Source organism: Balaenoptera musculus, chromosome 11 (genome assembly GCF_009873245.2).
Source record: "Balaenoptera musculus isolate JJ_BM4_2016_0621 chromosome 11, mBalMus1.pri.v3, whole genome shotgun sequence".
Lineage (NCBI taxonomy): Eukaryota > Metazoa > Chordata > Mammalia > Artiodactyla > Balaenopteridae > Balaenoptera > Balaenoptera musculus.
Window position 1 is genome coordinate 39,276,772 of NC_045795.1, and position 27,962 is coordinate 39,304,733.

General features: G+C 41.2%; 1 protein-coding gene across 4 annotated transcripts in view; it reads left to right on the forward strand.

Moving 5' to 3' along the window:
• Positions 1-20,620, forward strand: part of TCP11 (t-complex 11) — a 29,047-nt gene extending 8,427 nt beyond the window's left edge. For 2 of the 4 annotated variants that reach the window (XM_036869487.1, XM_036869485.1), the window contains 7 exons: positions 120-240; positions 16,691-16,911; positions 17,650-17,786; positions 18,047-18,264; positions 18,359-18,540; positions 19,296-19,462; positions 20,196-20,620. In XM_036869487.1, coding sequence (XP_036725382.1) covers positions 120-240; positions 16,691-16,911; positions 17,650-17,786; positions 18,047-18,264; positions 18,359-18,540; positions 19,296-19,462; positions 20,196-20,428 — 1,279 coding nt within the window. In that variant the 3' untranslated portion in view covers positions 20,429-20,620. Of the gene's footprint in view, positions 1-119; positions 241-16,690; positions 16,912-17,649; positions 17,787-18,046; positions 18,265-18,358; positions 18,541-19,295; positions 19,463-20,176 lie in introns of those variants that run through there. The other 2 variants (XM_036869488.1, XM_036869486.1) reach the window with 2 other exon arrangements.
• Positions 20,621-27,962: the final 7,342 nt, after the last annotated feature.

Here is a 27,962-nt window from a genome sequence, read left to right on the forward strand (position 1 = left end):
TTTCCCTGTCTGTATAATGGTCTTTTATCATATCAAACACTGTTTGGGGCTTAGGAGATAATGACCTTTTGGCAGTTTTTGAGTAGAGAAAGTAATTTGTTCATTTAACCTTCTTACAGTCTGGAAGGCAGGGTCAAGGAGACAATGCACAATGCCTTTTGGGATCATCTGGAAGAGCAATTATTAGCTACTCCTCCAGACTTCAGCTGTGCTCTTGAACTCCTAAAAGAAATTAAAGAGGTGAGTGACGAACCTTTCATTTGTAGATGTAAAGTTCCTAGACAGCCTCCACTCACTGGAATGTCAGTGGCTGGCAAATCCTAACTGAACATGGTCCATGAATCAGTCAGAGTCTAATCAATAGACAGAAATCACACAGTAATTTCAACAAAGAAGTTTTAATATAAAAATTATTATAACAGGGAATTGGAGAAATGAAGGCTTTGGGCTAGTAAGAAGCAAAGAAAACTCTACTGGAATATCAGACATAAGGAGAATCCTTTCTCATCCCCGGGGGATGGGGAAAACCCAAGGACCCAGTTACTCATTTGAGGGCATGTCTGTGCCAGGGGAGGTTGCTGGCCTGTGTGTGCTGTTGACCGCCGTGTACTGCAGGAGCTGGTTGCCAGGGCAGTTGCCTGTGCTGCAGGAGCCTGGCCCTGGAGAAGCAGCCACTTCCTCTGCAGAGTCCAGCACTAGAGAAGCCTCTCAGCTGCAGGAGCTAGCTGCCTGCAGAGCCACATGTACTGTAGGAGCCTCTGCCATGTGAGCATTCCAGAACCAGGAAGAGAAGCTCTTGCCTTTTGCAAGGTCTTTCTAGTATGTGGTGGATACACCCTAAGGTGACCCCCAGTGATCCATGCCCGTGTATAATCCTCTCTCCTTGAGTGTGGATGAGATCTATAACTTGCTTTTAATCAATAGAATATGGCAAAGGTGATGGGATGTTACGCCCAGGATTACATTTCATTATGTAAGACTATCTTAGCAGGCTGGAGAGAGAGACTTTCCAGCTGACCTTGAAAAGGCAAACAAGTAGGGACTTCCCTGGAGGCTCAGTGGTTAAGAATCTGCCTGCCAATGCAGGGGACACAAGTTCGAGCCCTGGTCTGGGAAGATCCCACATGCCGCGGAGCAACTAAGCCTGTGCGCCACAACTACTGAGCCTGCACTCTAGAGCCTGCAAGCCACAACTACTGAAGCCGGCACGCCTAGAGCCTGTGCTGAGCAACAAGAGAAGCCACCGCAATGAGAAGCCTGCGCACTGCAATGAAGAGTAGCCCCCGCTCGCCACAACTAGAGAAAGCCCGCGTGCAGCAAAGACCCAACACAGCCATAAATAAATAAATAAATAAATAAGTTAAAAAAAAACTTTTTTAAAAAAAAAGCAAAAGCAAACAGGTATGTTGTGAACTGCATATGGAGAGGGCCACATGGCAAGGAAATGCAGGTGGCCTCTAGGACCTGAGGGCAGCATCCAACCAACAGCCAGTAAGAAGCTGGGGCCTTCAGGTATACAGCTGTAAGGAAGTGAATTCTGTCAACAATTTGAATGAGCTTGGAAACATTCTTCCCCAGTCAGGTTTCCAAATGAGAACACAGCCCAGCCAACACCTTGATTGCAACCTTGTGAGATCCTGAACAGAGGATCTGGTTAAACTTTCTGGACTCTTGACCCACAGAAACTGTGAGATGACAAATGTATATACTGTTTTAAGTCTCAAAGTTTATGGTTAACTTGCTTATGGTAACAGAAAACCAATTAATAACCATCTCACATGCACCCCAATGTTCGTAGCAGCACTATTTACAGTAGCCAAGACATGAAAGCAACCTAAATGTCCATGGACAGATGAATGGATAAAGAAGACGGGATCCATATACATCCATGGACAGATGAATAGATAAAGAAGATGGGGTCCATATACACAGTAGAATATTGTTCAGCCATAAAAAAAGAATGAAATAATGCCATTTGCAACAACGTGCATGGACCTAGAAATTATCATACTAATTATCATACTAATTATCATACTAATTATCATACTAAGTGAAGTAAGTCAGACAGAGAAAGACAAATATCAGGTGATCTCATTTATATGTGTAATCTAAAGTATGATACAAATGAACTTATTTGCCAAACAGACTCACAGAGAAAACGAACTTATGATTACCAAAGGGGAAAGGGTGAGGGCAGGGATAAATTAGGAGTTTGGGATTAGCAGATATAAACTGTGTGTAAAATAGATAAACAACAGGTCCTACTGTATAGCACAGAGAACTATATTCAATATCCTGTAATAAACCATAATGAAGAAGAATATGAAAAACAATTTAATTATATATATCTATATAGATATAATCTGAATCACTTTGCTGTATACCAGAAACTAACACAACATTGTAAATCAACTATACCCCCCCCGCCCCCCAAAAAAGTGCCATCTACAGATGAAGCTTAAAATTGTGCCATCTGGTAAAGGAAAAATATTTAAAGGACTTACTCTGAGAAAATGGAGAAGAAAATGATGGATTTGGAGAGGACTTGAGAGGCAGTAAATTGATAAATGTTGCATTCCATTCCTTTGGCTACTCAGCTTCCATATGTACCCTTCTACACACACTCAAATTCCTGAAAACAATTCTATTTTTACCTAATAAGACATAGCTATCCAGGGAATTCCCTGGCCGTCCAGTAGTTAGGACTCCGTGCTTTCACTGCCGTGGGCCCGGGTTCAATTCCTGGTCAGGGAACTAAGATCCCACAAGCCGTGCAGTGCGGCCGAAAAAAAGAAAAAGAAAAGACAAAAGACGTAGCTGTATGTCTTACAAGTTCTTATCCTTTTCCCCAAATGAGGAAACTCACATTCCCAACAGTTATAACCGTTGCTGTCTATGATATACCTCATATACAGTCATAGTCTCACTGAATATTCTATTACCTACAGGCTAAACTGTAAAATTTAACTTCCAACAACCTGTCTATAAAATAATAATGGAGTTTCCTTAAAAAACTAAAAATAGAGCTATCATATGATTCTGCAATCCCACTCCTGGGCATATATCCAGAGAAAACCATAATTCAAAAGATACGTGCACCCCAAATGTTCACTGCAGCACTATTTACAATAGCCAGGACATGGAAGCAACCTTAATGTCCATAGACAGATGAATGGATAAAGAAGATATAGTACACACATACAATGGAATATTACTCAGCCATACATAAAGAATGAAATAATGCCATTTGCAGCAATGTATACACACCACTATATATAAAACAGACAATCATCAAGGACCTACTGTATAGCACCAGAGAACTCTACTCAATTATTCTGTAATAACCTAAATGGGAAAAGAATCTGAAAAAGATATATGTATAACTGAATCACTTTGCTGTACACCTGAAACTAACAAAACTTGTAAATCAACTATACTCCAATATAAAATAAAAATTAAAAAAAATAATAATGGGAAGGAGAGAGAAGAAAATGGTTAGCATATACAAATAAAGCCATGCTTATAACAAGCAAAGAGAAAACGTATGGTCTTTGTTTCTGTAATTGGTCATGAGGCTGTAGTTGGTATCTATGGCTTCATTTTAATAGTCATTCCATGTTTGCCTTGTCCTTAGCTGCGGGGGTTCTTTATCTGACGGAGTGACCCAAACCTTCATTGCCAAAGAGTCTGAGTCCTTGGGCATTTTGCTTTTGTTGTTTGTATGTTGTGGTTTTCCCTTGACCTATATTATTGGGTATGGAAGTATCAAGAGGTACCTTAGAATCTTCTGGGTTCCAGACACAGTCCTTCTTGTTCCCATTGTGTAGCAGCAACCCAGTTTCTCCTTAGTACTCAGGATCAATTACTCTAGTCCATAGAGGAACTCCTTTTTTACCTTGTTGGTTCAGTGGGAGAGGGAGCCCAAAATGATCAGGGGGGTAGTCTCATCTTCTAATTCATTGGAACCAATGTAAGCATTCCTCCCAAATCAGCAGAGCCCAAAGTTGTCAGGAGGGGAAATAAAAATTCTGCAAGTAGGTTATTAGATATAATGGTGAGAGGAACCAGTCCTACTTCCACCCCTTGATTCCTGGGACCATGTATTCTGGCTTTAGGGAATAGCACTGCATAATAGTTTTGATTCAAAGTATATATTACATATTATAAGACAGAACCTCTTCCTTTCAGGATATTATCTCTCAACTAATGCTGTAACTGAGTCTTCAATAAGCCATTCCACTTTTCAGTTAAGACCAGTCGACTCTCCATGAGGGGTATGTGGGTATGAACCCGTTGCTGTACTTTCTTGGCTGTAAAATGAGTTCCTTGATTAGATGCAATGCTGTGGGGCATACCAGGACCCAAGACAGAGGATAAGGCATTCTGTGAAATTTTGTGAGTATGTGGATGTTGGTGCTAACAGAAGTAGTGCAGACAGGGAAGACAGCTCCATATTCAGAATGCGTCTCTTCCGTTGAGGGTGACTCTCCGCCCCCTCCCCGAAGGAAGAGATCCAAAGAAATCATCTGCTACCAGGTGGCTGGCTGATCCTCCCTGGGGAATGGTGCCACGTTACCAACTTAGTTGTTTGTGCTTTTTAGGATTTTTTTTTATTATGGTAAACAAAATTTTTACCGTTTTAATAATGTTAAGTGTTACAATTCAGTGGCATTAAGTACATTCGCAATGTTGTGCAGTCATCACCACTATCCATTTCCAGAACGTTTTCATCTTCCCAAACAGAAACTCTACCCATTAAACAGTAACACTTCAGACCCCTTTTCCCCCAGTGCCTGGTAACCTCTATTTTACCTTCTGTCTCTATGAATTTGACTACTCTAGGTTCCTCATATAAGTGGAATTATGATTCCTTTTACATATGGCAAATTTTACTTAGCATGGTTTCAAGGTTCATCCACATTGCAGTGTGGATCAGAACTTCATCCCTTTTTATGGCTGAAAATATTCCGTTGTATGGATATACCATATTTTGTTTATCCATTCATTTGTTGTTTTGTTTTGTTTTGTTTTTGGCCACGTCACGTCTTAGTTGCAGTGTGCAGCATCTTCAGTTGCAGCATGCGGGATCTTTTTTTCTTTTTTCACATCTTTATTGGAGTATAAATGCTTTACAAGGTTGTGTTAGTTTCCGCTGTATAACAAAGTGAATCAGCTATATGTATACATATATCCCCATATCCCCTTCCTCTTGAGCCTCCCTCCCACTCTCCCTATCCCATCCCTCTAGGTTGTCACAGAGCATCAAGTTGATCTCCTTGTGCTATGCAGCAGCTTCCCACTAGCCATCCATTTTACATTTGGTGTGTATATATGTCAGTGCTACTCTCTCACTTAATCCCAGCTTCCCCTTCCCCCCCACGCCCTCAAATCCATTCTCTACGTCTGTGTCTTTATTCCTGCCCTGCCACTAGGTTCATCAGTGCTGCTTTTTTAATATTCCATATGTATGTGTTAGCATACGGTATTTGTTTTTCTCTTTCTGACTTATTTCACTCTGTATGACAGATTCTAGGTCCATCCATCTCACTACAAATAACTCAGTTTCGTTCCTTTTTATGGCTGAGTAATATTCCATTGTATATATGTGCCACATCTTCTTTATCCATTCATCTGTTGATGGACATTTAGGTTGCTTCCATGTCCTGGCTATTGTAAATAGAGATGCAGTGTACATTGTGGTGCATGTATCTTTTTGAATTATGGTTTTCTCAGGGTATATGCCCAGTAGTGGGATTGCTGGGTCATATGGTAGTTCTATTTTTAGTTTTTCAGGGAACCTCCATACTGTTCTCCATAGTGGCTGTATCAATTTACATTCCCACCAACAGTGCAGGAGGGTTCCCTTTTCTCCACACCCTCTCCAGCATTTATTGTTTCTAGATTTTTTTTTTGATCCACTTTCCTTTTATTTATTTTTTGAATTTTATTTTATTTATTTTTTATACAGCAGGTTCTTACTAGTTATCTATTTTATACATATTAGTGTATATATGTCAATCCCAATAGCCCAATTCATCACACCACCACTGCCCCCCGCCGCTTTCCCTCCTTGGTGTCCATACGTTTGTTCTCTACATCTGTGTCTCTATTTCTGCCCTGCAAACCAGTTCATCTGTACCATTTTTCTAGTTTCCACATATATGCGTTAATACACGATATTTGTTTTTCTCTTTCTGACTTACTTCACTCTGTATGACAGTGTCTAGATCCATCCACTTCTCTACAAATGACCCAATTTCGTTACTTTTTATGGCTGAGTAATATTCCATTATATATATGTACCACATCTTCTTTATCCATTCGTCTGTCAGTGGGCATTTAGGTTGCTTCTGTGACCTGGCTATTGTAAATAGTGCTGCAGTGAACATTGGGGTGCATGTGTCTTTTTGAATTATGGTTTTCTCAGGGTATATGCCCAGTAGTGGGATTGCTGTGTCATATGGTAGTTCTATTTTTAGTTTTTCAAGGAACCTCCATACTGTTCTCTACAGTGGCTCTATGAATTTACATTCCCACCAACAGGGCAGGAGGGTTCCCTTTTCTCCACACTCTCTCCAGCATTTATTGTTTGTAGATTTTTTGATAATGGCCATTCTGACCTGTGTGAGGTGATACCTCATTGTGGTTTTGATTTGCATTTCTCTAATGATTAGTGATGTTGAGCATTTTTTCATGCATTTGTTGGCCATCTGTATGTCTTCTTTGGAGAAATGTCTATTTAGGTCTTCTGCCCATTTTTGGATTGGGTTGTTTGTTTTTGTGATATTGAGCTGCATGAGCTGCTTGTACATTTTGGAGATTAATCCTTTGTCAGTTGCTTCGTTTGCAAATATTTTCTCCCATTCTGAGGGGTGTCTTTTCGTCTTGTTTATGGTTTCCTTTGCTGTGCAAAAGCTTTTAAGTTTCATTAGGTCCCATTTGTTTATTTTTGTTTTTATTTCCCTTATTCTAGGAGGTGGGTCAAAAAGGATCTTGCTGTGATTTATGTCATAGAGTGTTCTGCCTATGCTTTCCTCTAAGAGTTTTATAGTGTCTGGCCTTACATTTAGGTCTTTAATCCGTTTTGAGTTTATTGTTGTGTTTGGTGTTAGGGTGTGTTCTAATTTCATTCTTTTACATGTATCTATCAATTTTTCCCAGCACCACTTACTGAAGAGGCTGTTTTTTCTCCATTGTATATTCTTGCCTCCTTTGTCAAAGATGAGGTGATCATATGTGCGTGGGTTTATCTCTGGACTTTCTGTCCTCTTCAGGATCTTTTTTTAGTTGTGGCATGTGGACTCTTAGTTGCAGCATGTGGGATCTAGTTTCCTGACCAGGGATTGAGCCCGGGCCCCCTGCATTGGGAGCATGGAGTCTTAGCCACTGGACCACCAGGGAAGTCCCCATTCATCTGTTGATGGACATTTGTGTTGTTTTCACATTTTTGCTATTGGGAGTAGTGCTGCTATGAACATTTGTGTACAAGTCTTTGTTTGAACATCTCTTTTCCAGTCTTTGGAATATATACCCTGGAGTGGAGTTGCTGAGTCATGTGATAATTTTATATTTAACTTATTGAGAAATCACTAAACTGTTTTCCACAGTGACTTACCATTTTACATTCCCACCAGAAATGTGTGAGTGTTCCAATTTCTCCACATTTTCACTTATTTTTCAACATTTATTTTCCTTTTTTTGAAAAAATTATAGACATCTTCCCATGGCACAGTCTGTATGAAGTGGAATCTTAATGTGGTTTTGATTTGCATTTCCCTAGTGGCTAATGATGCTGAGCACCTTCATGTGCTTGATACCCTCTTCTACGTCATCTTTGGAGAAATATTTACTCAAGTCCTTTGCCCATTTTAAAACTGAGTTGTCTTTTTGTTGTTGAGTTGTAAGAGTTCCTTAAACATTCTGGATAGTTGACCCTTGTCTGATAAATGATTTGCAGATGTTGTCTTCCATTCTGTGGGTAGTTTTTTCACTTTCTTGATAGTGTACCTTGATGCACAAAAGTTTTAATTTTAATGAAGCCCCATTTATCTATAGTCTATGGTTGCTTCTGCTTTTGGTGTCATATCTTATGAAATCCAAGATTATGAAGATTTACTCCTATTTTCTTCTGAGAATTTCAGAATTTTAGCTCTTATGTTTAGGTCTTCCACCCATTTTGAGTTAATTTTTTATTTGGTGTAGGTAAGGTTCAACTTCATTCTTTTGCATGTGGATATCCAGTTTCCCCAGTACCATTTGTTGAAAAGACTGTCCTTTCCCCATTGAATGGTCTTGGCATTGTTCTCAAAAATCATTTGACCATATGTCCAGGTTTTATTTCTGGGCTCTCTATTCTAATCTGGTCTGTATGCCTGTCCTTGTACCTGGATATGCTTGGTCTCGTATGGGCCATTTTCATCTGATGATAGATTGCTGTGGTGCATGTCCAGTCTTGTGGCTAGGTAGGTCAGACAACACCGAGTTCCTGATGGGAATCTCAGGCCACATGGTCACCCAGTGTCCTGTGGTGCGGTGTTTACTTTTTGCCAAGGGTCAGGCACAAGCCAGAAACTGTTTCTCAAAAGGCAAATAGTTATCTGCAGAAGAGGGCATAGATTTGCTCCCAAATCCTAGAAGTCTGTGCTGTGATGTTCCTGTTGGTGTTTGCCAGGGCTCTGTACAGCAAGCATCCTTACTCGCCATGGGCACTTCAAGTATCACTGAGGCTGCTGGATCAGGCCTAAATGGTAGAGTGACTTGTATAGCAGCCTGAACTTGCTGCGGAGCCTAGTCTTGCTTGGTTCCACTTGAAATTGGCAACCTTGTGAGTGACTCTAAATGAGTGTCACAGTAGCAATCTCAAATGTGGTGTGTGTTGCCTACCACATCCACAAAGTCCTACGAGTGTTGTGCCTTTTTTCATGATGGGTGGTTTGAGGTACAGCAACTTACTTTGCATCTTGGAGTGGAAAGCTTGACAAGCTCAGACCACTGAAACTCTAGCAACTGTACTGAGGTCACCAGCTGCCCAATTCTTGTAGGGATTATCTGCCATCCTCTAGTTTGCATGTTTTTCTAAGTCATCTAAAGTACTTGCTACTTTCTGCTCATCAAATCCAATGGACATGTGGCCATTTGAGTTCAAACCTCACTCATGGTACAGATTTTGTATCAGTTAGGGTCCAATCAGGCAGAAGAAACCACATAGTAATTCGAACAAAGAGAAGCTGCTGCGCTGCAGGAGCTTGCTGGGAGGAGTACACCGGAGCCAGGAAGGAAGACGTCTTCCTCTTGCATTGTCTCTTTAGCACCCTCTACTGACAGAACTTAACACTGTGCCAGCCAGCAAAGGAAAAATATTTAAAGGGCCCAGCACCATTTTCTCAGAGTAGGCACTGATGGGTAGATTTGGAACTGAGAGGCTCCAAGTGGATAACTGGCATAGTTTGTCATTTAAATGGATAGTATGGAGCAACTTTTATTTGTTTAAGATGAAGCTAAACAGTTGGGATCTTGCTGTGACAACACAGTATTCCATTAAATTAAACAACCCTATCCCTCACCACCACCAATGTCTAGATGTTACAGAGGCACAGAGATGAATAAGAGAGTCTCCGTCCACAGGGAACTTATATTTTTGGGTTAATAGTCTATTTCAAGGGACTTTTTTTTTTTTAATTTATACTTCAAGTTTTTTTTTTAGATTTTTTATACAGCAGGTTCTTATTAGTCATGCATTTTACACACATCAGTGTATACATGTCAGTCCCAATCTCCCAATTCATCACACCACCACCACCACCACCACCCCTGCCACTTTCCCCCCTTGGTGTCCATACGTTTGTTCTCTACATCTGTGTCTCAATGTCTGCCCTGCAAACCGGTTCATCTGTACTATTTTTCTAGGTTCCACATATATGAGCTAACACATGATGTTTGTTTTTCTCCTTCTGACTTACTTCACTCTGTATGACAGTCTATAGGTTCATCCACGTCTCTGCAAATGACCCAATTCCCTTCCTTTTTATGGCTGAGTACTATTCCATTGTATATATGTACCACATCTTCTTTATCCATTCATCTGTCGATGGGCATTTAGGTTGCTTCCATGTCCTGGCTATTGTAAATAGTGCTGCAATGAACATTGAGGTGCATGTGTCTTTTTGAATTATGGTTTTCTCTGGGTATATGCCCAGTAGTGGGATTGCTGGGTCATATGGTAATTCTATTTTTAGTTTTTTAAGGAACCACCATACTGTTCTCCATAGAGGCTGTATCAATTTACATTCCCACCAACAGTGCAAGAGGGTTCCCTTTTCTCCACACTCTCTCCAGCATTTGTTGTTTTTAGATTATCTGATGATGCCCATTCTAACTGGTGTGAGGTGATACCTCATTGTAGTTTTGATTTGCATTTCTCTAATAATTAGTGATGTTGAGCAGCTTTTCATGTGCTTCGTGGCCGTCTGTATGTCTTCTTTGGGGAAATGTCTATTTAGGTCTTCTGCCCATTTTTGGATTGGGTTGTTTGTTTTTATAATATTGAGCTGCATGAGCTGTTTATATATTTTAGAGATTAATCCTTTGTCCGTTGATTCATTTGCAAATATTTTCTCCCATTCTGAGGGGTGTCTTTTCGTCTTGTTTGTAGTTTCCTTTGCTTTGCAAAAGCTTTTAAGTTTCATTAGATCCCATTTGTTTATTTTTGTTTTTATTTCCATTACTCTAGAAGGTGGATCAAAAAAGATCTTGCTGTGATTTATGTCAAAGAGTGTCCTTCCTATGTTTTCCTCTAAGAGCTTTATAGTGTCCGGTCTTACATTTAGGTCTCTAATCCATTTTGAGTTTATTTTTGTGTATGGTGTTAGGGAGTGTTCTAATTTCATTCTTTTACATGTAGCTGTCCAGTTTTCCCAACACCACTTATTGAAGAGACTGTCTTTTCTCCATTGTATATCCTTGCCTCCTTTATCATAGATTAATTGACCGTAGGTGCGTGGGTTTATCTCTGGGCTTTCTATCCTGTTGCATTGATCTATATTTCTGTTTTTGTGCCAGTACCATATTGTCTTGATTATTGTAGCTTTGTAGTATAGTCTGAAGTCAGGGATTCTGATTCCTCCAGCTCCGTTTTTTCCCCTCAAGACTGCTTTGGCTACTCGGGGTCTTTTGTGTCTCCATACAAATTTTAAGACTTTTTGTTCTAGTTCTGTAAAAAATGCCATTGGTAATTTGATAGGGATTGCATTGAATCTGTAGATTGCTTTGGGTAGTATAGTCATTTTCACAATATTGATTCTTCCAATCCAAGAACATGGTATATCTCTCCATCTGTTGGTATCATCTTTAATTTCTTTCATCAGTGTCTTATAGTTTTCTGCATACAGGTCTTTTGTCTCCCTAGGTAGGTTTATTCCTAGGTATTTTATTCTTTTTGTTGCGATGGTAAATGGGAGTGTTTCCTTAATTTCTTTTTCAGATTTTTCATCATTAGTGTATAGGAATGCAGGATATTTCTGTGCATTGATTTTCTTTCCTGCTACTTTACCAAATTCATTGATTAGCTCTAGTAGTTTTCTGGTGGCATCTTTAGGATTCTCTGTGTATAGTATCATGTCATCTGCAAACAGTGACAGTTTTACTTGCTCTTTTCCAATTTGTATTCCTTTTATTTCTTTTTCTTCTCTGATTGCCGTGGCTAGGACTTCCAAAACTATGTTGAATAATAGTGGTGAGAGTGGACATCCTTGTCTTGTTCCTGATCTTGGAGGAAGTGCTTTCAGTTTTTCACCATTGAGAATGATGTTTGCTGTGGGTTTGTCATATATGGCCTTTATTATGTTGAGGTAGGTTCCCTCTATGCCCACTTTCTGGAGAGTTTCTGTCATAAATGGGTGTTGAATTTTGTCCAAAGCTTTTTCTGCATCTATTGAGATGATCATATGGTTTTTATTCTTCAATTTGTTAATATGATGTATCACATTGATTGATTTGTATATATTGAAGAATCCTTGCATCCCTGGGATAAATCCCACTTGATCATGGTGTATGATCCTTTTAATGTGTTCTTGGGTTCTGTTTGCTAGTATTTTGTTGAGGATTTTTGCATATATATTCATCAGTGATACTGGTCTGTAATTTTCTTTTTTTGTAGTATCTTTGTCTGGTTTTGGTATCAGGGTGATGGTGGCCGCATAGAATGAATTTGGGAGTGTTCCTTCCTCTGCAATTTTTTGGAAGCGTTTGAGAAGGATGGGTGTTAGCTCTTCTCTAAATGTTTGATAGAATTCACCTGTGAAGCCATCTGGTCCTGGACTTCTGTTTGTTGGAAGATTTTTAATCACAGTTTCAATTTCATTACTTGTGATTGGTCTGTTCATATTTTCTATTTCTTCCTAGTTCAGTCTTGGAAGGTTATAGCTTTCTAAGAATTTGTCCATTTCTTCCAGGTTGTCCATTTTATTGGCATGGGGTTGCTTGTAGTAGTCTCTTAGGATGCTTTGTATTTCTGCGGTGTCTGTTGTAACTTCTCCCTTTTCATTTCTAATTTTATTTGAGTCCTCTCCCTCTTCTTCTTGATGAGTCTGGCTAATGGTTTATCAATTTTGTTTATCTTCTCAAAGAACCAGCTTTTAGTTTTATTGATCTTTGCTATTGTTTTCTTTGTTTCTATTTCAGTTATTTCTGCTCTGATCTTTATGATTTCTTTCCTTCTGCTAACTTTGGGTTTTGTTTGCTCTTCTTTCTCCAGTTCCTTTAGGTGTAAAGTTAGATTGTTTATTTGAGATTTTTCTTGTTTCTTGAGGTAGGCTTGTATAGCTATAAACTTCCCTCTTAGAACTGCTTTTGCTGCATCCCATAGGTTTTGGATTGTCGTGTTTTCATTGTCATTTGTCTCTAGGTATTTTTTGATTTCCTCTTTGATTTCTTCAGTGATCTCTTGGTTTTTTAGTAACGTATTGTTTAACCTCCATGCGTTTGTGTTTTTTACGTTTTTTTCCCTGTATTTGATTTCTAATCTCATAGTATTGTGGTCAGAAAAGATGCTTGATATGATTTCAATTTTCTTAAATTTACTGAGGCTTGATGTGACCCAAGATGTGATCTATCCTGGAGAATATTCCGTGCGTACTTGAGAAGAAAGTGTAATGTGCTGTTTTAGGATGGAATGTCCTATAAATATCAATTAAATCTATCTGGTGTATTGTGTCATTTAAAGCTTGTGTTTCCTTATTAATTGTCTGTTTGGATGATCTGTCCATTGGTGTAAGTGAGGTGTTAGAAGTCCCCCACTATTATTGTGTTACTGTTGATTTCCTCTTTTATAGCTGTTAGCAGTTGCCTTATGTATTGAGGTGCTCCTATGTTGGGTGCATATATATTTATAATTGTTATATCCTCTTGGATTGATGCCTTGATCATTATGTAGTGTCCTTCCTTGTCTCTTGTAACATTCTTTATCTTAAAGTCTATTTTATCTGATATGAGTATTGCTACTCCAGCTTTCTTTTGATTTCCATTCGCATGGAATATCTTTTTCCATCCCCTCACTTTCAGTCTGTATGTGTCCCTAGGTCTGAAGTCGGTCTCTTGTAGACAGCATATATATGGGTCTTGTTTCTGTATCCATTCAGCAAGCCTGTGTCTTTTGGTTGGAGCATTTAATCCATTCACGTTTAAGGTAATTATCGATATGTATGTTCCTATGACCATTTTCTGAATTGTTTTGGGTTTGTTTTTGTAGGTCCTTTTCTTCTCTTGTGTTTTCCACTTAGAGAAGTTCCTTTAGCATTTGTTGTAGAGCTGGTTTGGTGGTGCTGAATTCTCTTAGCTTTTGCTTGTCTGTAAAGCTTTTGATTTCTCCGTCAAATCTGAATGAGATCCTTGATGGGAAGGGTAATCTTGGTTGTAGGTTCTTCCCTTTCATCACTTTAAATATGTCATGCCACTCCCTTCTGGCTTGCAGAGTTTCTGCTGAGAAATCAGCTGTTAACCTTATGGGAGTTCCCTTATATGTTATTTGTCGTTTTTCCCTTGCTGCTTTCAATAATTTTTCTTTGTCTTTAATTTTTGCCAATTTGATTACTGTGTGTCTCAGCGTGTTTCTCCTTGGATTTATCCTGTATGGGACTCTCTGCGCTTCCTGGACTTGGGTGGCTATTTCCTTTCCCATGTTAGGGAAGTGTTCGACTATAATCTCTTCAAATATTTTCTCTGGTCCTTTCTCTCTCTCTCCTTCTTCTGGGACCCCTATAATGTGAATGTTGTTGCGTTTAATGTTGTCCCAGAGGTCTCTTAGGCTGTCTTCATTTCTTTTTTCTTTATTCTGTTCTGCAGCAGTGAATTCCACCATTCTGTCTTCCAGGTCACTTATCCGTTTTTCTGCCTCAGTTATTCTGCTATTGATTCCTTCTAGTGTATTTTTCATTTCAGTTATTGTATTGTTCATCTCTGTTTGTTTGTTCTTTAATTCTTCTATGTCTTTGTTAAACATTTCTTGCATCTTCTCGATCTTTGCCTCCATTGTTTTTCCGAGGTCCTGGATCATCTTCACTATCATTATTCTGAATTCTTTTTCTGGAAGGTTGCCTATCTCCACTTCATTTAGTTGTTTTTCTGGGGTTTTATTTTGTTCCTTCATCCAGTACATAGCCCTCTGCCTTTTCATCTTGTCTATCTTTCTGTGAATGTGGTTTTTGTTCCACAGACTGCAGGATTGTAGTTCTTCTTGCTTCTGCCATCTGCCCTCTGGTGGATGAGGCTATCTAAGAGGCTTGTGCAAGTTTCCTGATGGGAGGGACTGGTGGTGGGTAGAGCTGGCTGTTGCTCTGGTGGGCAGAGCTCAGTAAAACTTTAATCTGCTTGTCTGCTGATGGGTGAGTCTGGGTTCCCTCCCTGTTGGTTGCTTGGCCTGAGGCGACCCAACACAGGAGCCTACCTGGGCCCTTTGGTGGGGCTAATGGCGGAACCTGGGAGGGCTCACGCCAAGGAGTACTTCCCAGAACTTCTGCTGCCAGTGTGTGTCCTTGTCCTCACGGTGAGACACAGCCACCCCCCACCTCTGCAGGAGAACCTGGAACACTAGCAGGTAGGTCTGGTTCAGTCTCCTATGGGGTCACTGCTCTGTCCCCTGGGTCCTGATGCACACACTACTTTGTGTGTGCGCTCCAATAGTGGAGTCTCTGTTTCCCTCAGCCCTGTCGAAGTCCTGCAGTCAAATCCCGCTAGCCTTCAAAGCCTGATTCTCTAGGAATTCCTCCTCCTATTGCTGGACCCCCAGGTTGGGAAGCCTGACGTGGGGCTCAGAACTTTCACTCCAGTGGGTGGGCTTTTGTGGTATAAGTGTTCTCCAGTTTGTGAGTCACCCACCCAGCAGTTATGGAATTTGATTTTATTGTGATTGCGCCCCTCCTACCGTCTCACTGTGGCTTCTCCTTTGTCTTTGGTTGTGGGGTATCTTTTTTGGTGAGTTCCAGTGTCTTCTTGTAAATGATTGTTCAGCAGTTAGTTGTGATTCCAATGCTCTCGCAAGAGGGAGTGAGAGCACGTCCTTCTACTCCGCCATCTTGAACCAATCTCTCAAGGGACTTTTAACAGTTCCTTTGCCTATTTCATTCTTGCCCTTTCAAGTAAAATAATCTAAAAAATGCTTCCTTTGGTAAATTAAGAGTACCTCACCACTGTGTGGTGGTGTGTATTTTATATTTGTTGTACCTTGCATTTCTTTTTACCATACCCCTTGACTTTATTCATCTCTTTATCTCAATCTGCATAGAAAATGATATACTGTTGCTATCAGTGATCCCCTAAACCCTCGAACTGTCATTGGCCCCTAAACAAAGATAAATAATATCCTCTAGGAAATTTAGGGACCTAACTTCTTTTTTTTTTTTTAATTTTTATTGGAGTGTAGTTGCTTTTACAATGTTGTGTTAGTTTCTGCTGTACAGCAAAGTGAATCAGTTATAGATATACATATATCCACTCTTTTTTAGATTCTTTTCCCATATAGGTCATTACAGAGTATTGAGAAGAGTTCCCTGTGCTATACAGTGGGTCCTTATTAACTATCTATTTTATATATACTATTGTGTATATGTCAATCCCAATCTCCCAATTTATCCCCCTGCACCACCACTGCTTTCCCCCCAGTAACCATAAATTTGTTTTCTACAGCTGTGACTCTATTTCTGTTTTGTAAATAGGTTCATTTGTACCATTTTTTTAGATTCCACATATAAGCGATATCATATGATTGTTTGTCTTTCTCTGTCTGACTTCACTCAGTATGACACTCTCTAGGTCCATCAATGCAAATGATATTTCGTTCTTTTTTATGGCTGAGTAATATTCTGTTGTACAACATCTTCTTTATCCATTCCTCTGTCAATAGACATTTAGGTTGATTCCATGTCCTGGCTAGTGTAAATAGTGCTGCAGTTGAACATTGGGGTGCATGTATCATTTTGAATTATGGTTTTCTCTGGATATACGTCCAGGAGTGGGATTGCTGGATCATATGGTAGCTCTATTTTTAGTTTTTAAAGGAACCTCCATACTATTCTCCATAACTTCTTGATCCTTAAAAGACACAGGCTGGGATGTCTTCGGCTAAAGGGATTGTCCATTAGAGAAAGTTTGGGGCTCTGAACAGAAAGCAACTCCTCCTTTGACTTTCTTTCCTGGGCAGATCTTGCTGTCACTGCTATTACCACGCCAGAACCGCCTAAGAAGTGAGATTGAAGAAGGCCTGGACATGAACCTCCTTAAGCAGGAAGCAGAACACGGGGCCCTGGATGTCCCTCATCTCTCTAAGTACATTCTCAACATGATGACTCTGCTGTGTGCACCAGTTCGAGATGAAGCAGTGCAGAAACTAGAGAACATCACAGCCCCTGTTCGGTTACTGAGGTGTGAAACTTGACCAGTTTCTTGAAACCTGCCTCAGCCCCTGGGCCGGGCACAGCTGGGCCGGACACTGGGTCACAGCCTCTGTCTTGGCTGGCTCTTCCCTACTGAAGACCTGACTAACTCCTCTTTTCTCTGGTCTATTAGCTTTTCTTTTCCAAAGATGGCCTTAGATTGATTGGCCCCCTATACACCATCCTACTATAAATCATTGGAGTATGTAATCCTTTCTTCCAAGGAATTCAAACATCCCTATCCCAGGTTTTCTTATTACATTTCACACAATATGAGGGATAGGGATGGGAGGTTACCCCTTTTTCAGAGCTATAGAAACCATGACCCAGAAAGTTAAAAAAAAAAAAAAGTGAATTGTCCAAAAATAGCATCAGAAATAACATCAGCTAAAATCCCACTTCCCAGAGAGATTTGTCGGCATGCTGGTGTGTTTCCTTCCACTGACTACTCTTTTTTTAAGAGACATAGAATGACTGTTGTGGAAAGGTCCGAAGGCTTTAACATCCAGAGACTTATCTGTTCCTAGCTCTGCCACTCACTCACTTACTCACTCGGCCTTGGGTCCTAGGCCACAGTGCCATCTTTTGTAAATTTAGGAGGCAGGACTAAATTAGTTTTAAAGCCCCTCCTACCTCTAGAATATGGTGATTTAATGATATCTTGTGTAGGTTCCCCCTTACTGCATTTCCTTTCATAGTATAAATATTCTATTTCCTCCTGTGTCAGAGGAATCTTCCAGGTTCTGGGCCTGATGAAAATGGACATGGTGAACTACACTATCCAGAGCCTTCAGCCCCAACTGCAGGAACATTCCATCCAGTATGAACGAGCTAAATTTCAGGAACTCCTCAACAAGCAGCCTAGTATGTATATAACTTGAGGGCAGGAGCAGGGAATATGACTTTGGGTCTGACTTTAATGATGTGAGAGAGTACTCTGCCTCTTTTTAGGAGCAGAAAGTTTCTTCCTCAGATGGGGGTGGCAGAAGGAATAGTTATCTAAGCCAGAAAGACTTCCCCCAACCAAAGCATTTGCTTATTGAGGAGGAGGAGATCTTGAATCTTCGTCCCAAGGCCTCAGGGATATAGGAGCTGAAGATAATTACGCACTCTTCCTGTCACAGGCCTCCTCGATCACACTACCAAGTGGCTGACCCGAGCGGCGGCAGACCTCTCCACGCCGCCACCTAGCTGCCCTGACACTCCTGACTCCTCCAGTGTGGTCTGCCCCTCTCCAAGTGAGGCAGCCAACAGCCCGGAGCCCCTCAGCCCCAAAATGGTGCTGTCCCAGGGCTTCCTGAACCTCCTTCTCTGGGACCCGGAAGATGAAGAGTTCCCTGAGGTAGGACTGTGGGGGGCCTTACCTTGTTGTCTGGGACTGAGGACTTGCATGGGGACCCTCCTCTCCTGACAGCCCGCTCTGCCTGCTTCCCCAGACCCTGCTGATGGACAGAGCCCAGCTGCAGGAGCTGGAGGCCCAGCTGCACCAGTTAACCATCCTGGCCTCGGTCTTGCTAGTGGCCAGCAGTTTCTCTGGCAGTGTTCTGTTTGGCTCGCCTCAGTTTGTGGATAAGCTGAAACGCATAACTAAAGCCCTGATGGAGGAGTTTAAGTCCAGGTGAGTTGCATAGATCTTTCTTAGAGTAACGATAGGTGATATGAAGGCACAGGCAGGTAATGAAGGATGCCTTACATTCCACAACAAACCACAGAAAGGCCCTTTGGAATCATTCATAAAGATTGTTGGTATCTTTCCATAAGTGTCCTTGAGGCTTGTAACAAAGAAAAATAAAACTTTCTTCCAAAAGGGTAGTATGGAGGATAGTTTACTATAAAATGACTCATTATCTTGCTTGCTACAGAAGGGTCTTTATCTAGTTGAGTGGGCTGGTCGTACGTATCTCCAGGAGTCAGCCAGTCAGTCAGCAATGTTGATTGAATATCCACTGAGTGCAGGGTGTCACACCAAAGGACAAAGCGGAATCAGAAGGCCAGGTTTGTCATTGTAATTGGTGAGAGTAGGACAAATGACTATGGAAAATGTCCAAGAAAGTGTTAAAAATGTGCATATATAAATAAATCCCATGGGGCTAAAGAATACTGAGTGGGTATGAAACCCTTGTCCAGAGTTGATTTTATAGTTTATCTTGTTTTCTAAGAAGAAGAACATGGTATCATACAGAGAAAGAAGTCAGTATCTGGAGGGTAACAGTGAAGACACTGACCCTGCCCACTGGGCTCTGTGCTTCCAGGGCCTGCGGTGAGGGCAGAAGGGTGGCTGGGCATCTCCCTCACGTGGGCCCGACTTCTGGTGTGGAGCTTCGGGGCTCAGGGCCACCCCTGGGTACCAGCTTACTCTCCTTCATGGTCTAGGCCTGAGGAGGAGGCTGTGCTGACTGTGAGTGAACAGGTGTCTCAGGAAATCCATCGGAGCCTCGAGAACATGGGCCTTGCTGCTCTGAGCAGCGACAACACAGCATCGCTGATAGGAGAGCTCCAGAACATCACCAGGAAGGAGAACTGTGTCCACAGTGTCATTGGTGAGCATGCCTGTGGGGTGGTGAGAATGTTGAGGGGAGAGCCGATCCCAACCCTGGAAGGTGCTTACTGAACCATTTAACAATAAAGGGCATGATGATTGGGCAAGTCACTGTGTAGGCTTTAGTTTTTGCATAATGCTGGGTTGCAAATATATCCCTTTTAGTTTAAAGACTGACTCTATGGTTTAAGGAAGATTTGTACCGGGAATTCATGGCTTCTAGGTGTGGCATACTGTCCAGCCAATCTGGTTAAGTCATCCCTGGCCTTCTGGGTCATTTTTGGCTGCAGTCTAAGGCATGTGACACCCACTCCCTGCCAACAAGAATTTGATGCCGAATTAGGCTGGAGGACATGTTCCCAAAGCAGGGATTTCCCCTGTCCCATGTTGGAATGGTGGCCATGAACTTGACCTTCCTCTTAACCTCAGCCATCTGAAGGGTCAGTCAAAGATCCTCCTGTTATGTCAAATACCAGGATTTAACTGATGAATACTTAAGGAATCTTTTGAATAGAAATGTGCTAGCCCACTAGTTTTGGATCTTTGCTTTGTCCTTGGGAGTTAGGTAGCAGCCCCCTCCCCAAACAAAACAAATTTCCTTATGTCTAGGTGAGTGGGTAGGTCAGTGAATATCTCAGTTAACCTTGAACTTGGGTGAGTAGAGTGCAGGGGGCAGTGTTTCTGCCTGAAAGTTGTTTGCTCTTTCCCTTCTCACTGTCTATTCCTCCTCACAGATCAGCGGATCCACTTGTTCCTCAAATGCTGTTTGGTTCTTGGTGTGCAGCGGTCTCTGCTAGACCTCCCTGGAGGCCTTACCCTCATTGAGGCAGAGCTGGCAGAACTGGGCCAAAAGTTCGTCAACTTAACACACCACAATCAGCAGGTGTTTGGCCCCTACTACACGGAGATCTTAAAAACCCTCATCCCCCCAGCCCAGGCACTGGAGACAGAACTGGGGTCTCTCTGATGGCACTGGCTCCAAGCCCTAGTACCTTGGACCCAGGAGAGAAGCCCATCATTCTCTTGGGGTGACATCACCAGTGACCAGCAGAGCAGCAAGCCCTCTCCCCGTCTGCAGCCAGTACACTACGCTGCAGTGACCAAGCGTGTAAACACTGGCTGGCCCAAACTCATTCACTAATAAACTTCTGAACTGCAAGCAAACCCCACGCTTCCTGTGCGGCAGCCGTGGCCAGGCCCTGTGTCCTCGGCCCCCCACTAGTGAGCAGCCGGCAGGCCCTGGGTTTTCCTCCAGGTGCTGCCTTCAGCACGCAAAGCTGAGAAGCCAAGACACGCAGGTACTATAACATATAACATTTTCTCTGAGGGTAAAGCATTGCTCTGAGGGCTCTGAGAATTCTGTGGAATTATCCAAAATGTGAGTGTATTTCTGGAAGTCAGAAATTTGTTTTGTCTAATTCAGTTCTCAGGATTGGGTGTGACTGAAAAAAGTTATTAGAAACCTCATTTCCAGGACCAAATTCCCCTGAAGGTTTCAAATGATGCCACAAGAGGTCAGGAAGAGTGGGAGCCTCAGCTTTCTCTTCTGTTGCAGGGGTTCCGAAGCAGGGCGCTAGCTGGGGCCAGATGACAATGCATGTTGGCTCATAGCGTGCGTCCTGCTGAGGACAGGTCCGAGTTCCTGTGCTCTCTCTCTCTCAGGTGTCCAGAGTTCAGTCTTGGCCAGTTGGATCAGTGACTGGTTTGGTCAGGTTTATCCTTGGTCCTGTTCTCTAGCTGAGTGGCTGAGCGAGTCTCCTGTTCCCTCCTCTCTAAGCTTAGAAGCCCCTGTTCTTCCCGACAGAGGCCATGTGGGCGTCCCGGTGTGGAACACCCGCCTCCCTTCCTCCCACCTCCAGACTGGGACTGTCCCTGGCAGTTGTGGTTGTGAGCTCTGCTGTTGGCATCACAAATGAGAGCTGTTCTAGGAAGGACCTGGGCTTGTTTCCTGGGCTGGTTGAGATCCAGCCCCTCATTCTCGGGCAGACCGCAGCAGACCAGCCCTGACCTAGGATGGCAGAAATGAGGAAATGTTCCCTTCACATTTGGCCCTTTTTTGGTAATGGATAAGAGAGAAAATGGAAACTCACTCACCTGCTCTCAAGGTAGGGTGAAGACAATCAATGTTCTCACCATTTCAGGAGATGGAGGGAGCTGAATATAGGAAGAACATCTAGGAAGTCTAGGAAGAACATCTGAAGGGGGATTTGAGGTCCATTAGCCCAGGATTTCTCCTGATTGACTTCCTTTTTTAGAGAGTAGAGCCTAGATGGGTGACAGAGCCAGGCCAACAGTGGACCTTTACTATGACCAGAAAAGCTGGAGGGCCTGGATTGTTCAGTTTCCAATCTCGTAGCTGGACATCCTCAAGATGGGGAAGCCCAGAAAAAGGATGTGTTTAATAGACAGCGAGGCTTGCCTAGATGGAGTCTGATTTGCAACTATTTGAATTTGTTAAAAATCCATATTTTAGAAGCCTCCTTATCTTAGAGGCAGAAGTGCTCTGAAGGGGTTCCTGAGAAGAGGACTGCCTGGCTGGTGGGTGCAGATACTGGGCTGACAATAGAACTTTGCTTTGTACTTCATAATTAAAATCCGGAACGATTGATTTCTTAGAAATTTTGAGTTGATTTTCTTGTACTTCCATGTGGAGGAGACAGGGATCCTGACCTCAACAAAGAAAGATAGCTCCATTCAATCCTGCCCACAGTTTGAGGGATATATACTTTGATTTGTGGTAAAATACACATAATATAGAAATTTACCATTAGTGACATTTTGTACACTCACAATGTTGTGCAGCTATCACTAGTGTCTAGTTGCAGAAATCAAAAATCAGTTCATTGGGCTGAAATCAGAGTGTTGGCAGGGCCATATTTCCTCTGAAGGCTGTAGGGGAGAATCCGTTCCTTGCCTCTTTCAGCTTCTACTGGCTGCTGGTATTCCTTTACCTGTGGCTGCATTAGTCTAGTCTAGGCCTCCATGGTCACCTCAGGGTCCCATGGTCGTCATCTGTGTATATCTAATCTCCCTCTGCCTCTCTCTTATAAGGATATTTCTGATTGGATTTAGGGCCCACTCACATAATCCAGGATAATCTCCCCTTTTTAAGATCAACTTAATCACATAGGTAATTGTTATGGGTTGTGTCTCCCCCACTCCCCGCCCCCAAATTCATATGTTGAAGTCCTAACCCCCAATACCTCAGAATGTGACCTCATTTGTAAATAGGGTCATTATAGATGTACTTAGTTAAAGTGAGGTTATACTGGAATTGTGTGGGACCCTGATCCAATCTGACTGGTGTCCTTATGAACAGACATGTGTCACATGAAGAGACAGACACATACAGAAGTACAACAATGTGAAGAATCAGGGAGAATGCCGTCTACTTCAGGCTACCAGAAGCTAGAAAAGAGGAATGGGACAGATTCTCCCTCAGAGCCTTAGAAGAAACCAACTCTGCTGGCACCCTGATTTCAGACTTGTACCTCAGATAAAACAAATGTATTATCTGTTTAAGCCACCCAGTTTGTGGTGCTTTGTTACAGTAGCCCTAGGAAACTAAAACAGCTTCTAGAGACTGTGCACATTCCTTGGCTGGTAGCCCTTTCCTCCAGCTTCTAAGCACATCACTAAACCATTGCTTTCATAGTGTCTCCTCTCTTACTTTGACCCTCCTCCCTCCCCCTTTTTTTTTAAACATCTTTATTGGAGTATAATTGCTTTACAGTGTTGTGTTAGTTTCTGCTATATAACAAAGTGAATCAGCTATACGTATACATATATCCCCATATCTCCTCCCTCTTGCGTCTCCCTCCCACGCTCCCTATCCCACCCCTCTAGGTGGTCACAAGGCACCGAGCTGATCTCTCTGTGCTATGCGGGTGCTTTCCACTAGCTAGCTATTTTACATTTGGTAGTGTATATATGTCCATGCCACTCTCTCACTTCGTCCCAGCTTACCCTTCCCCCTCTCCGTGTCCTCAAGTCCAGTCTCTACGTCTGTGTCTTTATTCCTGTCCTGCCCCTAGGTTCCTCAGAACCATTTTTTAAAATAGATTCCATATATATGTGTTAGCACACGGTATTTGTTTTTCTCTTCTGACTTAATTCGCTCTGTATGACAGACTCTAGGTCCATCCACCTCACTACAAATAACACAGTTTCGTTTCTTTTTATGGCTGAGTAATATTCTGTTGTATGTATGTGCCACATCTTTATCCATTCATCTGTCGATGGACACTTAGATTGCTTCCATGTCCTGGCTATTGTAAATAGTGCTGCAGTGAACATTGCAGTACATGACTCTTTTTGAATTATGGTTATCTCAGGGTATATGCTCAGTAGTGGGATGGCTGGGTCATATGGTAGTTCTATTTTTAGTTTTTTAAGGAACCTCCATACTGTTCTGCATAGTGGCTTTATCAATTTACATTCCCACACACAGTGCAAGAGGGTTCCCTTTTCTCCACACTCTCTCCAGCATTTATTGTTTGTAGATTTTTTGATGATGGCCATTCTGAACTGTGTGAGGTGATACCTCATTGTGGTTTTGATTTGCATTTCTCTAATGATTAGTTATGTTGAGCATGTTTTCATGCATTTGTTGGCCATCTGTATGTCTTCTTTGGAGAAGTGTCTGTTTAGGTCTTCTGCCCATTTTTGGATTGAGTTGTTTGTTTTTGTGATATTGAGCTGCATGAGCTGCTTGTATATTTTGGAGATTAATCCTTTGTCCGTTTCTTCGTTTGCAAATATTTTCTCCCATTCTGAAGGATGTCGTTTCATCTTGTTTATGGTTTCCTTTGCTGTGCAAAAGCTTTTAAGTTTCATTAGGTCCCATTTGTTTATTTTTGTTTTTAGTTCCCTTATTCTAGGAGGTGGGTCAAAAAGGATCTTGCTGTGATTTATGTCATGGAGTGTTCTGCCTATGTTTTCCTCTAAGAGTTTTATAGTGTCTGGCCTTACATTTAGGTCTTTAATCCATTTTGAGTTTATTTTTGTGTATGGTATTAGGGAGTGTTCTAATTTCATTCTTTTACATGTAGCTGTCCAGTTTTCCCAGCACCACTTATTGTAGAGGCTATCTTTTCTCCACTGTATATAGTCTTGCCTCCTTTATCAAAGATAATGACCATAGGAGCATGGGTTTATGTCTGGATTTTCTATCCTGTTCCACTGATCTATATTTCTGTTTTTGTGCCAGTACCATACTGTCTTGATTACTGTAGTTTTGTAGTATAGTCTGAAGTCAGGGAGTCTGATTCCTCCAGCTCCATTTTTCTTTCTCAAGATTGCTTTGGCTATTTGGGGTCTTTTGTGTCTCCATACAAATTGTGAAATTTTTTGTTCTAGTTCTGTGAAAAATGCCATTGGGAGTTTGATAGAGATTGCATTGAATCTGTAGATTGCTTTGGGTAGTATAGTCATTTTCACAATTTTGATTCTTCCAATCCAAGAACATGTTATGTCTCTCCATCTGTTTGTATTATCTTTAATTTCTTTCATCAGTGTCTTATAGTTTTCTGCATACAGGTCTTTTGTCAGGTAGGTTTATTCCTAGGTATTTTATTCTTTTTGTTGCAATGGTAAATGGGAGCGTTTCCTTAATTTGTCTTTCAGATTTTTCATCATTAGTGTATAGGAATGCAAGAGATTTCTGTGCATTAATTTTGTATCCTGCTACTTTACCAAATTCATTGATTAGTTCTAGTAGTTTTCTGGTGGCATCTTTAGGATTCTCTATGTATAGTATCATGTCATCTGCAAACAGTGACAGTTTTACTTCTTCTTTTCCGATTTGGATTCCTTTTATTTCTTTTCCTTCTCTGATTGCTGTGGCTAAAACTTCCAAAACTATGTTGAATTATAGTGGTGAGAGTGGGCAACCTTGTCTTGTTCCTGATCTTAGTGGAAATGGTTTCAATTTTTCACCATTGAGAATGATGTTGGCTGTGGGTTTGTCATATATGGCCTTTATTATGTTGAGGTAAGTCCCCTCTATGCCTTGTTTCTGGAGGGTTTTTATCATAAATGGGTGTTGAATTTTGTCGAAATCTTTTTCTGCATCTATTGAGATGATCATATGGATTTTTTCCTTCAGTTTGTTAATATGGTCTATCACGTTGATTGATTTGCATATATTGAAGAACCCTTGCATCCCTGGGATAAATCCCGCTTGATCATGGTGTATGATCCTTTAAATGTGCTGCTGGATTCTGTTTGCTAGTATTTTGTTGAGGATTTTTGGATCTATGTTCATCAGTGATATTGGCCTGTAGTTTTCTTTTTTTGTGATATCTTTGTCTGATTTTTGTATCAGGGTGATGGTGGCCTTGTAGAATGAGTTTGGGAGTGTTCCTCCCTCTGCTATATTTTGGAAGAGTTTGAGAAGGATGGGTGTTAGCTCTTCTCTAAATGTTTGATAGAATTCTCCTGTGAAGCCATCTGGTCCTGGGCTTTTGTTTGTTGGAAGATTTTTTTTTTTTAAGATTTGTTTTTTTTGGTTGTTTCTTGTTTTTGTTTTTGTTTATTTATTTATTTAATTTACTTTTGGCTGCATTGGGTCTTTGTGGCTGTGCGCGGGCTTTCTCTAGTTGCAGCGAGTGGGGGCTTCTCTTCATTGTGGTGCATGGGCTTCTCATTGAGGTGGCTTCTCTTGTTGTGGAGCACAGGCTGTAGGCACGCGGGCTTCAGTAGTTGTGGCTCGTGGGCTCTAGAATGCAGGCTCAGTAGTTGTGGCGCACGGGCTTAGTTGCTCCTTGGCATGTGGAATCTTCGTGGACCAGGGCTCAAACCCATGTCCCCTGCATTGGCAGGTGGATTCTTAACCACTGCGCCACCAGGGAAGCCCTGTTGGAAGATTTTAAATCACAGTTTGAATTTCAGTGCTTGTGGTCGGTCTGTTTATATTTTCTATTTCTTCCTGGTTCAGTCTCGGAAGGTTGTGCTTTTCTAAGAATTAGTCCATTTCTTCCAGGTTGTCCATTTTATTGGCATAGAGTTGCTTGTAGTAATCTCTCATGATCCTTTGTATTTCTGCAGTGTCAGTTGTTACTTCTCCTTTTTCATTTCTAATTCTACTGATTTGAGTCTTCTCCCTTTTTTTCTTGATGAGTCTGGCTAATGGTTTATCGATTTTGTTTATCTTCTCAAAGAACCAGCTTTTAGCTTTTTTGATCTTTGCTATCGTTTCCTTCATTTCTTTTTCATTTATTTCTGATCTGATCTTTATGATTTCTTTCCTTCTGCTAACATAGGGGTTTTTTTTTTTTTGTTCTTCTTTCTCTAATTCCTTTAGGTGTAAGGTTAGGTTGTTTATTTGAGATGTTTCTTGTTTCTTGAGGTAGGATTGTATTGCTATAAACTTCCCTGTTAGAACTGCTTTTGCTACATCCCATAGGTTTTGGATCATCGTGTTTTCATTGTCATTTGTTTCTAGGTATTTTTTTATTTCCCCTTTGATTTCTTCAGTGATCTCTTGGTTATTTAGTAGTGTATTGTTTAGCCTCCATGTGTTTGTATTTTTTACAGATTTTTTCCTGTAATTGATATCTAGTCTCATAGCGTTGTGGTTGGAAAAGATACTTGATACGATTTCAGTTTTCTTAAATTTACCAAGGCTTGATTTGTGACCCAAGATATGATCTATCCTGGAGAATGTTCCATGAGCACTTGAGAAAAATGTGTATTCTGTTGTTTTTGGATGGAATGTCCTGTAAATATCAATTAAGTCCATTTTGTTTAATGTATCATTTAAAGCTTGTGTTTCCTGATTTATTTTCATTTTGGATGATCTGTCCATTGGTGAAAGTGGGGTGTTAAAGTCCCCTACTATGATTGTGTTACTGTCTATTTCCCCTTTTCTGGCTGTTAGCATTTGCCTTATGTATTGAGGTGCTCCTATGTGGGTGCATAAATATTTACAATTGTTATAGCTTCTTCTTGGATTGATCCCTTGATCATTATGTAGTGTCCTTCTTTATCTCTTGTAATAGTCTTTATTTTAAAGTCTATTTTGTCTGATATGAGAATTGCTACCCCAGCTTTCTTTTGATTTCCGTTTGCATGGAATATCTTTTTCCATCCCCTCACTTTCAGTCTGTACGTGTCCCTAGGTCTGAAGTGGGTCTCTTGTAGACAGCATATATACGGATCTTGTTTTTGTATCCATTCAGCCAGTCTGTGTCTTTTGGTTGGAGCATTTAATCCATTTATATTTAAGGTAATTATCAATATGTATGTTCCTGTTACCATTTTCTTAGTTGTTTTGGGTTTGTTTTTGTAGGTCTTTTCCTTCTCTTGTGTTTCCTGCCTAGAGAAGTTCCTTTAGCATTTGTTGTAAAGCTGGTTTGGTGGTGCTGAATTCTCTTAGCTTTTGCTTGTTTGTAAAGGTTTTAATTTCTCTGTCCAATCTGAATGAGATCCTTGCTGGGTAGAGTAATCTTGGTTGTAGGATTTTGCCTTTTATCACTTTAAATATGTCCTGCCTCACCCGT